This window comes from Tauraco erythrolophus, chromosome 4 (genome assembly GCF_009769465.1).
Source record: "Tauraco erythrolophus isolate bTauEry1 chromosome 4, bTauEry1.pri, whole genome shotgun sequence".
Classification (NCBI taxonomy): domain Eukaryota; kingdom Metazoa; phylum Chordata; class Aves; order Musophagiformes; family Musophagidae; genus Tauraco; species Tauraco erythrolophus.
The window spans coordinates 53,207,345-53,221,617 of NC_141468.1; the positions used below are offsets into that span (position 1 = coordinate 53,207,345).

The following is a 14,273-nucleotide window of genomic DNA, read 5'->3' on the forward strand; positions in this document are numbered from 1 at the left end:
TTAAAAATCAAAATCTTTGCTCTCCGTTTAGTAAGGTGTTTAAGCATGACCGGTCTCAACGGCTGTTTTTAACAAGCAGTGCAGGTGACCTTTACAGTGATCACCCAAGTGCCACGCTGATGTGTGGAGCAGGAGATACTTCTGATTTAACAATGTAGATGTAGCCAAAGCTGGATTTCATCAGAACAAGCCAGCCTGTGATAAAGACAAAGCTTTCTCTACCTTTGCAAGGTAGTTATACTTTAAATCTGTGTAACTTTCCTGGATTAAAAAGCCATCTGCTTCTTAGCATAGAGAAGCCAGAGGAGTCTGCACACATGGGTTTCATTTGATCTCAGACAGTCATTCATTTCACAGACGTACACATCTGCAGGCACACAGATGAAAGGGTCCATGGCTTAAGTGGTATATATCTAACTCTGCTTTTCGATGTGGTATTCTGCTCATGGGAGAAGATACTCTTTCATTCCACAGCTGCCAGTGAATTGTCGGTATAGTAATTGCAAGCTGAAATAATGGCAAATTGACTCATGCAATCATAAAAGATTTAAATAGGATGAAAAATTGCTACTGCGTAGATTACAAAAGAAGACTCTGAAAACCAAGTCTCTGAGACAGAAAGAGAGAGAAGTACGGTATGTTGGGGTCTCTTCATTCGACCAGCCTGTTGTGTTAGAATGGCTTGATTCCGGGTCTGGCTATGCCACAGTATACACTGTGTGCTCTTCAGGAGATGATTTCATGTCCCTGCTCCATGGTAGCATTTCCATATCTGTATCCTGACAATAACATCACTTGTATGTCATGCAGTGGTGGCATCAAGCTTAATTAATGAGTGTGTGTAAATTCTTGGAATAACTCAGCTGAAGGGTGTTATGGAAAGACAAAATCTAGTTATATTTATCAATCAAAAGTGTGAGCGAATGTGTGTATTAGAGGGTGCATACCGTATAGTGAACTGCTGAAGGCATGTGAGCTTTCAACTCATTTTTTTTTTCCAGTTATTTCTTGTAATATCCAGCATATGTCTAACAGTCACATTTTTCCAGATTGTCTAGTTCTTGAAGCATCACTGTCCTCAAGCTCTTGGAATATCACACAAACATTTTGGTTGAACAAGTAAGCGCCTGGTTCCTGTTGAAGTTTATTGAGGGATTTATGTGTTTATGTGTGGGGAGGGGGCTGAAATATAATCATTTTTTATTATTATTTTTTAAGGAAATACATTTCACTAAAGATAGTCAAATCCCTTTTCTTGGCCGTTTTCCTCCTTCTCCTCTTTTTTTGTTGACCTTAGAAAGCTACTTCTTCTGATTAACTCTTTTATTTCATGGGACCCTGGCAGCTAGCTGTAGGAGAGTCATTACAATGACTGAATTTATGACAAGTAAGTGCCTGAAGAGATAATAAAGGATGTCACAATGACATTAAAATCCTTTTTGTCCTTGTGAAAAAGGTGGGCTCCTGGTACTCAGGATAAGACCTAGATCAGAGGAGTCAAGAGATTCTGTAGAAGTCACTTTGTGGAGCTGTTTTTCATTTGAGCTGGATGCAATTTAAATGTGGTCCGGGTAACATGAATGCAATTAAACCAGAAAGTAACATCTAATCTGCTAATAGGAATAATGAATACCTATTGTTCTGTACATCTTATTTTTCAGAGCCACACTCTTTGTTGAGAACTAGCAGTAGAAAACATTTGTGCCCAGTACATGGCCTAACCCTTATCATACGTGGTTGTTAAAACTTAGAAAGATCTGGCTAACGTATGCTGCAGGTAACTACAGTGTTCCTGTTCAGAGTGCTCCTTCCCTATAAGAGCCTGATTCATAGGCACCTGGGATGAAATTGAACTCTGGCTTTTTGGGAAATGGCACATCACTTCCCTGTCCCTGGAGCAAGACAGGGAAGGAGCTGTCTTTCTCTGTATCAGAGCATTTTTCAGCATACTTGGAGAGGGCCTGTGCTGCTCTTGGCTCTCCTCCAATAGATACATTGCAAAGCAAGATAGGGACAAACTTTTTTTGGCATGTTTGTTGATAGGGGAAGGCAATAGCAAACTAGCAACATTTGCTAGCACCACACACACAGAACAGAAGTTCAGGCAAGCTGTGAAAGAATCAGTGATGGTTTTTCTGCCCTTTTTCGGTTAAAAAAGTACTATCTGGCCACTTACGTACTGGAGAAACCACAGCAAAATGAAACCCAAAGTGTTCCGTCTGCTTGTGTTTTTTGAAAATGTATGACTCTCAGCATCTCAGCACAGATTATATTCCATACTAAATTTGGTTCTCAGAACAATAGGCTTGGAGAGTAAACGCAGGTTATGTGTTTACACATTCCATTACATGTTTACCAGGTTATTCTCTTGGCATTGTGCTTTTTTCTGTCACTTGAAATTTTCACATTCATGGCTGAATCGAGATTCAGTCCCTGTGTTTTACAAAAAATTCTGTTTTCTGTGTTACCAGCTGCTCACCGGTGTATAACAAGGGTGATTGTGCCGGCTGTAAATGGATGCGTGCCTCTTCTGCCACCACCTGCCAGGTGAAGTTTGTTGGAGAGGGCCAGAATCCTCTGTGATGCCTTCTCCTTGTATTTTTTACATCTGATCAGCAATCTGTCTCTTCCTTGTCCTGACATGGAGAAATGCTGATTTTTTTCAGGATAGTTGTAATGCGACTGCTTCCAATGGGATCACCACTGCGCAGAAAACAGAGGTTAGTTAGCATTTTAAGATTGGCATTATTGGGGTTTTGCAGGTTGGGGGATAAATTTATGTGAAACGAGAGGACTTTGCAGGAAGAATAGAAATATGGATGGGGAGGTAGTCAGTTGGTTACATAGAAAGGCAATGCAGAACTTGGATTGATACTATTTTTTCTTAGTGCTTTGTTGGTGCTTAAAGGTATGAAGAAAGACTTGCATTTCAGATCCAGGCACTGAGACAGTGAACACTGCAGTAATCATGTGCCTACCTCTAGATGCAGATTTTAAAGTATTGCTTCAAATGCCAAAGCCCCTGTATGCTATATTTAAACACTCCACAGGAGCCAGTGTGCTCAGGGCTGGGACGTGTAAGCTGACAAACAGAAAAAAAAAAACCAGAAGAGAACATCTCGGATTTAATCTCTTACCTAAATGCATGTTTAAGTTCTGCTGTCACAGACAACTCTGTGAAACTAGGTTTCAGAGTCTCAAACCTCTTCCTCATTTTATGCAGCCAGATCACAGCTTCTCCTGAAACATAACTGCCAGGGGAGCAGAAGGAGAGGGAGGATGTGCCACCCAATTTCTGCATAACAGACAAGTGGCTAGAGGAGGCATCTGGGAACTGAAATCTCTGGATGTTAGTAAATCCTTGGTTCACACTTCCAGAAAAATTTTCCTTGCTTCCAAGCTCTAGATAAAACTGGAGACAGAGCTACTCTCTATCTGTCCTGCTCAAGCTGGATCACTGGAAAGGAACAAGTGTCACTGGCACTGAAGTACCTTCTGAATCTGATTGTTGAGTTCTCTATTGAAATCATATAGACTGTATGTGAGCGTATGGACTATACGATTTGCCTCGTAGGCCAGCCTTTTAACCACGAGGTTATCCCTTCTTTCTTTCTGGTGCCAAAATGGTTTTATTTTTTCATAAAACTGAGCAATCTTGTCATCAGTGGTTGCTTATGACATGCAGGTGTTAGGAAAGAAATGAGTAGTGAAGAGAAATTTGACTGATGAGTAAGTACATTAGAGATTTGCTGCCTACACTTTTTGGTTTCTGCTTTTCTGTGAGTGATAGCACGGTTGGTATAAATAGCAACTGTGTCCTTATCTCTGAATGTTTCGTTAGAACTACCCGAACTTTTACCTGTGAAGACAGGAATTACCTCTTAAATTCAGCTATTCAGCTGAGGTTTCTTAAACAAAATCACAAAACCATTTTGTTTTTCACAGAGACGAGTGGGATTGTAATACTTATGCTTCTGGGCATTAATATTCTGGATTTTGTCTGCATATAAAGCATTATGGCTGGTGAAAGAACAGAGGAAATTCTTCTTTGCTCTGCTTCCAAGTGCATTAATTTGACATTGGTAAATAGTTGGAATTGCCTGGGAGATGGCTTTCTTCCACATGCCTTATCTTGGAAAGACAGTGATGGACAAGGCAGTGAAAGCACTAGAGGCAGTCCAAAGGCAGATGTTTATTTAGAAGTGATTGATCCATTCAGAGGGCTTGAAATTGCATTTGAAATCCTGCTCTCCTTTGCTTGTGCTTTAAGGAAAACTTATTGGAGGGCTCAGAAAGAGGATTTGTGTTTTCCCACAACCCCAGCCGAGCATTTAGATTAATACACTTTTTTTTCAGTGGCGGCCCCAGCCCTCCTCCTGACTCCAGCTGCTGGTTTCCATGCAGGCACTTTCCCCCTCCCTGCGCCAGAGCAGCAGTTGGAGTGGTTGTGCGAGTATGCTTGGCTGGGGAACGGAGTTGGCTGGAAATAACCGTTTTCTTTCGGCAGGTTGTTTTTCATCTGGGCCAGTTCCCCAATCCAGTTCTTTGTGTGGCCCTGGAGCCCCGTGCTAGCACCATAGGAGAGGCTGTGCCAGAGCAGGGATGAGCTCCCCGGGGTGGCAGAGGCTGCTTAACCTGGGTGGCTGCCAGATATCTCGCTGTGACCTGCAGCCCTGCTAACCACCACCTCTGAGGATGTGGCTGCCACTGTTTACCACGCCCCAGGGGAAGTGTTGGGCTGTCCAGGGGATGGGGGGCTGCAGCTCAGAAATGTGGAGCTCGATTGAAGTTGACAGGGCTGTGCTGATTTACATTACGTGAGGACCTGGCGCATGCTTGCTGCATGTCTCTGCGTGCTTTTGCTGCTTTCATCGCATGCCTCACAACTCGTGATTTTTATGAGTACCCTGCAGCCTCTCCGCTGTCTCCCTTCCCTCTTGCTGCCGGGCGTCTCTCCCCCTGCCACGCAGCAACGGGAAGGTCAGCAGCTCTCTGGTGCTGGAGGAACAAGCACCGCAGACCCCAGCGAGGACACTTGGTCCCTCCTGCACTCATGAGGAAATTGATGGTTTCTGTTGCTGCTGAGGAAGATGCGGTGGAGAGCAGCAGCCAAGCCAGGAAGCAGGCTCCTCAGTAGCCGAGGCCAGCTCGCCCCAGCGCCATGAGCCTGAGGCAGATGTGGCGGGAGCCTGTGTTGTGTGGCCGCAGGGAAGGCATGATTTTGGGGGAGTCTGAAACTTCCATGGTGAACCATTCTTCCAGCAATTTCTTCTTGGTGTAAGGAAAGAAACAAGGCAAGCTAAGCTGCATGGCCCCGTGGTGCCTGGTGGAGAGACCGACGGGAGGACAGGAGCACCCTGGGCAGGGGACGGCTGGCATTCCCCTCGCCGCAGCTCTCAGCCCCGGTGCATCCGAGGGGGATCTCCGTGTGTTTGTGTGATACCATGTTATTTCTGTGCTTCAGGGCTCCCTGTGGGTTACCAGGGAGAGCCCCTGAGCAGTGTTTTACTCCTTTCTGTAGTATTTGGCTTCTGCTTCTGGATTTGTGTGAGGATATTGACTGTCCTTGGTTTGCTGGAGGCTAGGCACAAGCAGAGGGATGGGATGTGGATGGAGAAAAGCACTGGTGCTTCGCTGGCTTTAATCTCTCAGATTTCTGCTTCAGCTGTCCTGCTTGCTTACTAAGGGTTAAACAGATCCCTGGTCAGAGTGGGAGAGAATTTTCCCCCTCAGGCTGTTTGTCAAGGGTTTCCTTTGCCCTCCTCCATTATCCATACCAGAGGTCATCTTGGAGGCCCTTCTGCAGGCCCTCTGCCCCCAGCCTTTGCACTCTCTTGCCGTTTCCTAAGGCACAAGTTGCGGCTTTCAATCAGTTGTGACAGGTCTCACATTTGGTCCGCAGCTCTCCGGTGTCAGGAGGCCATGGTAGCACCAGGAGACAATGTGCCAGGGACCTTTCTGAAATGAGCAAACGCTGTGTTTGCAATGGATGGCAACGTGACCTCGGTGGTCCCTTCTGGCTGCCGGCCCAAAGGCTGGGTGCTGCTCCGGGTACATGAAAAGATGAGTGGGGAGAAAAGCCCTGTGGGAAGGACTTTCCAAGAAATTTGCAGCAGCGCCTTTCTCAGGGTTGGGAAGGCTGAACTGCTCACTGAATGTGTCCACAGGTGAACAGCAGAAATCAGGATACTATAAAAACTCATTTTAAACTAGTTTTATAGGCAGTCTTAAAAGCAAGCTAGAAATCGTTTGCCTGACAAGGTCCCAAACAGTTTGTGGTTTCACACGTGTATTTTCCTGGTTTTTTGAATGTTTTCAGTTTGTTGTCTGAAAGATGCAGAGAGAGGAAGCAGTCTGTGTGATTAAAAAACTGGGGAAGCAGCAAAACTGATTAAACATGAGATGCTGTCAAATGTATCAAGTAAATACACTAGGGAAAAAAAATCTTTCTTCTTGCTTGGTAGTGTTAGTAAGTTAGAATAAGTAAATATAAAGGTACAAAAAGAAAAGCACATTTTTAAAATTGGCCACATTTCTGCAAGACTGTGACAGCATCAGAGCAAACCATGACTATTCTTAAATGCAGGAAAATAGATTTGTAAACCTCTTAGCTTCAAAATAGATACCAAAAAATCCCCACAGTCATGTTGTACCTTTAGCTCTGTGTATGAATTTGAAAAAACTTTCTAGTAAAGCTAATTCTAGGGCTCTTTCTCGACTTTCCGTTCTAGGATTTGACCCTTCTTCCCCTTTTCAGGTCTTGAGAGATGCCTTCATTTGTTTCTCTGATCTCTCCTAGTGACAGCACCATGGGTTTTGTCTTGCGTTGTTTCTTAGTTCTTCAACGGTCACACAAACCGCATTGTTTCAAGCTGGGTTTTTATGATACTTGCCTTCCAGTATGTCACATTGTGATTCCTTCGGGCAACTTTGTTATAAGATAAATTGAAATATAAAATACGGAGATAAAAATAGTTGGTTTGCATATAAGTTGTGATTGACAGTACCTCTCAGGATCAAGCTTAACAAGATTCGAAATTAATAAGAAAAATGTATCCCAGTGCTGTAAAACCCACATTCCTGAGTGGTGGTTGGTTTTGCAGCTGTTTTTTAACTGCCTAGCCTTTTGATAACCAGATTTTGTTTTGCTTTGTTTTCTAATAGCATATCAGCATTCATTCCATTGAACCTTTGTGGATTTCTACATTAGGCAAAAGTGAAATAACAGTCAAAGGAGAAAACTTTACACGTGCATCAGGCATAGAACTGGTACTGACTGGAATCACTGGCTGTAAACCAGACATGTGAGTTAAGATCTAAAAAATAGTACTATTTATTTTGCATGGTGAAAATTATGCCCATTTTGCCCTAGCAATACAGTTGTGTGAACAGTTGTCATGGACCTTTCCTCTGCAGAGTCGGGGATGCTCTGCACTCCTTTAGTTGTACTTCCACTTTAAATTCCCAAAGGCTGGAAATGAATTTGATGTTTGGGTACAATACAAGCGATGGATGGGTAGGTGGGCAGCTCTCAGCAGTAGTTAGGGCAGTTCTGTACCTGTGGCCTTCTGTGCCTTGCAGCAGGCAACAAGAAGTTAGGTCACAGGAAAGCCTCAGCTTTTGTTTGACTCCTCTCTGCTTCAAAATATCCTCCATATATTCTAGGATTCTGCTTATGAAAGCACAGACACCATGCCAGGGAAGGGAATCTCTTATGCAACAGTGCGTACTTTTCTCTGTTGATGATTGCACAGTGTAACCCCCTAGATAATTACACTATCTTATTCTGAATCAGTCATTTTCAGGTGCAGCTGCAGTGGCTGTCTGTGATTACCAAGCCCATTTTACATAGCTAGCATTTGAAAAAGTATTCACATGGTATAGTTAAATTTTTAGTTCAACCATGAATTTCTTGGAGACCACAGAAAACAAAAGAAGCTAAGAATGGAGAGAGGGAAAGCAAGGAAAGAGAGGAAGTAGAGACAAAGAGGAAGGGGAGAAAGGGAGAAAGGGGGGAAAGGGAGAAAGGAGAGGAGAAAGAGGGAAAGAGAAAAAAAAAGAAAGAAAAGGAATCTGAAGATTCTTATTCTTGACTAGCTAGTGTGTTGGTAGCACAGAGAAGTACACCACAAAGTACACGGTTTTCACAGCAAAGTCACATATTGCATTACACAGCCTCATCCCAAGGCCATAAGACCAATATCTGTACCGTCTTCTGTCATTATTGTGACACACAGCAACTTCATTCAAAAGATGCCCTACTTTGTCTTTTCGACTCCCTGCTCTCTCTTTCCACCTCCATCTGGCAGCTCAAAAAGAGATTCATTCCTCTTCTCTCTTCATCCTTTGCTTTAGGTTATAGGCTTTGTGTAGTAACACCAATGAGTGGCATAGTGGCATCTGTGTTTCAGCATCTGACTGTTTTCTTTCTCCTCCAGCATTAAAGTTAGGAATGTGCTAAACGATACGCAGATGACATTTGCTCTCCCACCAACACGTAAAGAAGACAAAAGTATATGCATACAGGCTAATGGGAAAGAGTGTCACCACTGATGACCCTACATTATGTTTCACTGCCATCATGTTTTGGAATCACACCAAATACCTCCTGGATCAGGTAAATTGTCTTTCTGTACTTTTTTATGTATTTATTAAAGTATAGTCCCACTGAGCTGATATGAGCCTCCTTTCTTGGCCAGACTGCAGCTGATGTAAACTTGGATGACTGCTGTAACAGGATGAATTTACACCAGTGAACTGATTTAACATTTAACTTACAGATAGGGTCATGATAGCTGCAAGACGGATTCTGTGTTCTGCAGGATTCTGTAAATTCCTTCCTGCCCACCCCAAGTTTCCTTTGCGAATGTCAAAAATAATCTCTTCATACTAAAGCTAAATCCAAAATATGGTTAGTACGCATAAATTCAAGCTCCAGTTAACTTTGATTTCTTGGTACTAATATACTCTTCACCTCAGAAACAGTATAAGGTATCAGTGAATTGGAAAGGAAGTGAAAATAATCACCACTGCAGTGATACATGCAGACTTGCTTTAGGACCGGGTTCCCTAAAGCCAAAAGAGCCCTTTTCAAGCCTCTGCTGTGTTCTGTGGGAGACTCACAGCTCTGGTGAAAGACTTACAGGGTGGTTTTAAGATATTCTCAGGCACAGCTTTCCACCTGTCCCTCTGCCTGCACAGTTTTTACCCACTGTCACGTTCTTAATCTGATATCTTGGCATTAAGCACTGGCAAGTGTGGATTTGAGGTAATAAGTTGGGCTGGCAGCTGCAGCAGCTGAGCGGCTAGGACGCATGCCCTCATCTCCAGGTGAGAGGCAGCTCAGGCAGCTGGAAATTAATAATACCTTAAACCACTCCGACTGTGTTCACCAGAGATTGTGAGCCAGAGCCCTCAGACACAAGCACCATTGTATGTGCCGAGACAGATGGTCTGAACACTGCCAAGAATGTTTCCTGTGAGGTGCCTGGCACCATCGGTTTGTCTTGAAGAAGGCAAAAATTAAGCACAGGCAGGGCTGCTCAGGGGCAGTGAAATACTATGTCTTCAAGACGGAATATTAAATCGCAGTCTAGTTCTTTGGCTGCATGAATAGAAAACAAGGTGGAGAGTCCCTGAAAAGGAGTATGCATGTGTATGCTATCAAGTCATTTGATTTTGCAGTAGCAAAAGCATTTACCGTTACATTATGAGGAAAGAATGGAAGTAGACTGTATAGCTCCAATTATCTTGTCCTGCGGTTTGACTTTGTTATATTGGCTGCTACTAAAGCAAAATGCACATGAGTAGTTTGTTCACGGCTGAAGCACTAATACAGGACTTACCTGTGGGAAAACAGACAATATTAACCCCCCTTCACACACACACCCTTTTTTTTTTTTACAGTGGTGGTCGCAAAATTACTACAATTGGTAGAAATTTTAAGGTGGTGGACAGTGTGATCATTTCAGATGACCAGAGGTCAAACCTCACCGTAAGTCTTAATCTCTTTTACAATACCAAATAAAGGTCTCTTAAGGGATTAGGTTTTGTTCCTAGGGATTCAGGAGCATCATTTTCAAACACTTGCATGCACACATCAGTCACCCTACTGAAACAAATATGACCACTTGTAGGATTACAGTTGCACACATTATCAATAGAGGATCATGGATACACATAAGCTACTTTCCTGCATAATTCCCTGAGCCGTTTTTCTATGCTCTAGAGACTTGCTCCAAATTTGTCCTTTTTGAGCCTACTCAGCCTCCACATATGGGTCTGTTGGATGAAACGGGGGCTGTACTTCTCTCTGGCATTGTGTTGAGAACCCAAATGGTGCCACTGCCTCAGCAAGGGACGAGAGACTGGAGCTGATTTTGGGGCAAAACCCTTCCTCCGAGGCTGTGAGATGGTGGGCACCCTGTTGCCTCCTGAGCTTGCACCAGAGGGGCCAGAAGACAGCAGCACCACCCCATGGTGTAACCCATGGGGTGACCATAGCAACTCCCCTCTACGAGGAGTTAGGCTGGGGAGAGCCAATGTCCAAAGGTGCTGGAGGGCGCGTCCTGCTCTTCTCTTGTCGCCTGCATTGAGGGGAAGGAAGGAGAAATCACTGTCACTATTCCTGTCTCCCTGCAGGAAATAGCTGCCTTAGCAGTGTGCAATCAGCCTTAAAGCAGCGTGCAGAGTGTGTGATAGATGCGCTTAAAGGTAGACACAAGCTCAACACAGAAACTTTCCCAGGTGCTCTGCATGCAGCCCTGATCGCAGAGAAGAGGTTTAGCAGGTATCTGTGTGAAGTCAGGAAGACGTTAAAATGATTTTGAGTGCCTCTGTTTGTAATTGCACCCACTGTTGAGTGCTTAATGACTGTTACAGCTTTGCTGTTGCATTTCTAGGTCTCTAGGTGTCCTGGAAATGAATCTGAATATTGTTACTTAACGCCAAGCCTGAGCCATGCAACAGAGGGTAAAGTTGTTGATATGATGTTAAAAGTGGAAACTACCTTTATACCATGTGTCAAATTGCACTATCACGCTGACCCTGTGTTCATTAACTACCAGCTGCACACTGAGCTGGATCCTGATCTGGAATTAAAAATATATGTAAGTTTGAAAGTAATAAACTGTAATTCCTTGTTTAAAACAGTTGTTTGGGATCATTTTACTTCTTACTGTATTTAGTGACTGTTTATTATCTTCAATTTTTTCCCTCTAGAAAGAAAATGACAACTTGAATATTTCTAAAACTGAGGTAGAGGTTTATCTGTCATATGTGAATGGTGCACAGAACAAAAAGATATGGTTCAGTGTCCAAAATATTACCAAAAAACCAGACCGTAGCACCATACTGTGCAAATTCAAAAGGGAAGGAACAGACAAGATTGACTTTTCCGCAGTGAAAGTTTTTGTAAGTAGAATTCCCTTTTGTTGCAATTTAACAATGTTTGGATGCTTATGCAAATGCAGTAAAATGCAGCATTAATGCTCTGGTCATGAATACTCTTTTTATAGAGGGAGGAACTGAGTGCATTTTTTGTTCTCTTGGTACTTGGTAGTCTAGTTATCTTCCTCACATCTAATCATGCCTGCCTGGCTTAGGTACCGCTGACAGTACTGAGTTCATTTGCTGCCTGTTACTGCTGTAGTGTCAGGGGTAGGCTTTGCAGCCCAAGCTGAGCTCACTGCTGCTGAGCTCCAGGAGAGCAGTAGCTTGTCAGACCTCTGGCTGCAGCACAAATATCACCGGTAAAGTATCACTGGCTCCAGGAGAGCCCCTCATCTTGGATCTGGAAGCAATCTGCTGCTGCAGTGTGGCCCCAAGGAAAAGGACTGTATCCTCCCGTTCACTTTATCCCACTAAAGTAGATAAGGATCTTGAACAGTCCGTAGTGATCACCACTAAGACAGAAGAAAAGGCATTTCCGGATGAAAAAGGGGGTAAAATTCAGCGTGCACTGGAGAGGCCAAAATGCTGTGAACACATGGCGCAAAGCCAGCCCCAAATATAAGAACATTATCATGGATGTCAAAGCTAAATGGCAGCTGAAGATTTTTGCTCCATGAATAAGGTGAAGATATGAATTTTTTAAAAAGCAATCATCACCATTTATGAGGGAGAAAAATGATGCCAGACTTATTGCAGTGTATGGTGGTATAGAACTGAAATAACTCTATTGACTTCAAGGCATATGGCTCACAGTAAAGATTAGTGAAGCTATTCTCAATTTCATATCACTGTTAACTGATCCCCCATCTGTGGATCCTGCCGTCTGAGCCAGTTATGGCATGGAAAAGCCTTTCTGAGATTGGCATTGCATTTAAATATTAACGTTGCCTTGCAATGTCACATGCTCATCCTGCAAGCTTCATAGGAGTGACTGCCACAGAAAGGTCACCGCTTCGCTAAGGCAAATCAAATGCAATAGTCATAATGTAACATTTCACTACTGGTACCTTAAAAGTTATTTTTTCCAACATTGAGAAAAATGTAAAAAGTAGGAAATCATCACGTTTTTTCAATCTTATAAATAAATCATCATAGAAGAAGTAGGGCCACTCTGAAGAAAGGGTAAGCTGGGTATAAAAGAGATAGATAGATAGATAGATAGATAGATAGATAGATAGATAGATAGATAGATAAGAATAAACGTATCTCTTGCTTTAGTTTTCAGGAAGAAAGAGGATATTAAGTGTGGGGTCAAAGACAGGCTAATCAGTCTGAATGGGGGTGTCAAAGAACACCCTTTTGTCAAAGAACAATCTTCTTTTGACAAAAGCAAGATTCAGATAGATCAAGGGGCTCAAGACAGCTGAAACAGGATCATTCCCATCATAGCACATGGTATTAGGCTTAGTAGGAAGGATTTTAAATAAAACTGTAGAGTCAGGAGAGGTATTGTATGACTGGAGACCAGCAAGTATAAAACAAGTATTTGACAGAAAAAAAACACAAACTAGGCAAATAGAGGCTTGCTGATTTAATCCTAGCTCTGTGTAAAGCTTTATAATGTATTTTGGATGAGGGACCTGTGAAAGGCCTGGAGGTAAATGGAAAATGGGATAATTGTCAACTTCTTTTTAATAAAAGCAGATTATGCCAGATATCTTTATTGGTAAGATGAGTGATTTCCTCAACAACAAAAAAGCAGTAGATCACATGTACCTGGAAGTCATTCAGTAAACTACTTGACATGGTGATTATGAAGACGATAGGGATTAGAAAAACTAGATGCTGTGTATGGGGAGCTGACTCTGGGCGATGTTGATTTTCATACAGGTATTATTTAATGTCACTAGTGACTTGAGGACAAAAATAAGGCATGCTCTAATAACATTTATTGATGACATAAAACTCAGAGGCATTACCAGTCCAGAGGAGGTTTTATAATGTCATGCAGGAAGAATGAAATGAATTTAGGAATAGGAATTAGATGAATTCAAATGTACCTTATTTAGTCTGTGATTCATAAGCAAGAGAATGAAAGATAAGGAAGGAAACGGGGCCACTGAGTAGGCAGGTTATGGTGGAGATTAAAGATAATCTAAGTACGAACGGAAAATTAAATGAATGCTTTGCCTCAGTTTTCAATAAGCAGTAGTAACAGGAATTTTTGCTTTAGGAATGCTTTGGTTGGACATGACAAGTGGAGAAAGTCAAGAGTATTAGTCACAGGATGATTAATATATTTTTAGCCACCAATGCGTTTAAGCCTTAGAAAAGGCAAATGGGATCCTAGGAAGGCTCAGACCGAAAGTACGTTCTATAGGAACTGTGTAAACACATAAACAACTGAGGAAGAATACATTTGATGGAGGAAATTGGTCTGCTTTGTCTTCGTTCTTTGTAGTCCCAGAAATACAAAAGCTGTGTCCTTCTAGCCCTGTGGGATTTCTTTGCTCACGCATGTCCATGTAGCTGTGATGTGACTATCCACTTGGCAATGTCCAGCTGCCCTGCCTGCTCACCTCCTGTGACAAGCCAATGATTGAAATCAGCAGATCTCTGCCTTCCCTGCTGTAACCCAAAATAATTTCATCCCGACTCTCCTTTTCAATTATCTCAAACTCGTTTCTATCCCTGGCACTTGGTGGTATTCTTTTTCTGTGTCAAAGCGTATTTTTACTTCTAGTCTGTTTATAGTCTTAGCTACCCTTTATTTATGTGCTTTCACAGGCCTCTTTGAGATCCTCCTCTGTGAAATTTCTTCTGCCATAATTATCAGTGGTGAATGCCTCAGTTTGGCGTCTGGCAGGCTTCAGTACTTGCGT

The 14,273-nt window shown here is 42.7% G+C and overlaps 1 protein-coding gene across 1 annotated transcript in view; it reads left to right on the forward strand.

Moving 5' to 3' along the window:
* Positions 1-14,273, forward strand: part of PLXNC1 (plexin C1) — a 74,373-nt gene that overhangs the window by 25,004 nt on the left and 35,096 nt on the right. The window contains 9 exon segments of the mRNA XM_086610025.1: positions 1,050-1,119; positions 2,472-2,547; positions 2,667-2,720; positions 7,165-7,304; positions 8,439-8,542; positions 8,545-8,617; positions 9,907-9,994; positions 10,902-11,108; positions 11,221-11,412. Of these exon segments, the coding sequence (XP_086466151.1) occupies positions 1,050-1,119; positions 2,472-2,547; positions 2,667-2,720; positions 7,165-7,304; positions 8,439-8,542; positions 8,545-8,617; positions 9,907-9,994; positions 10,902-11,108; positions 11,221-11,412 (1,004 nt within the window).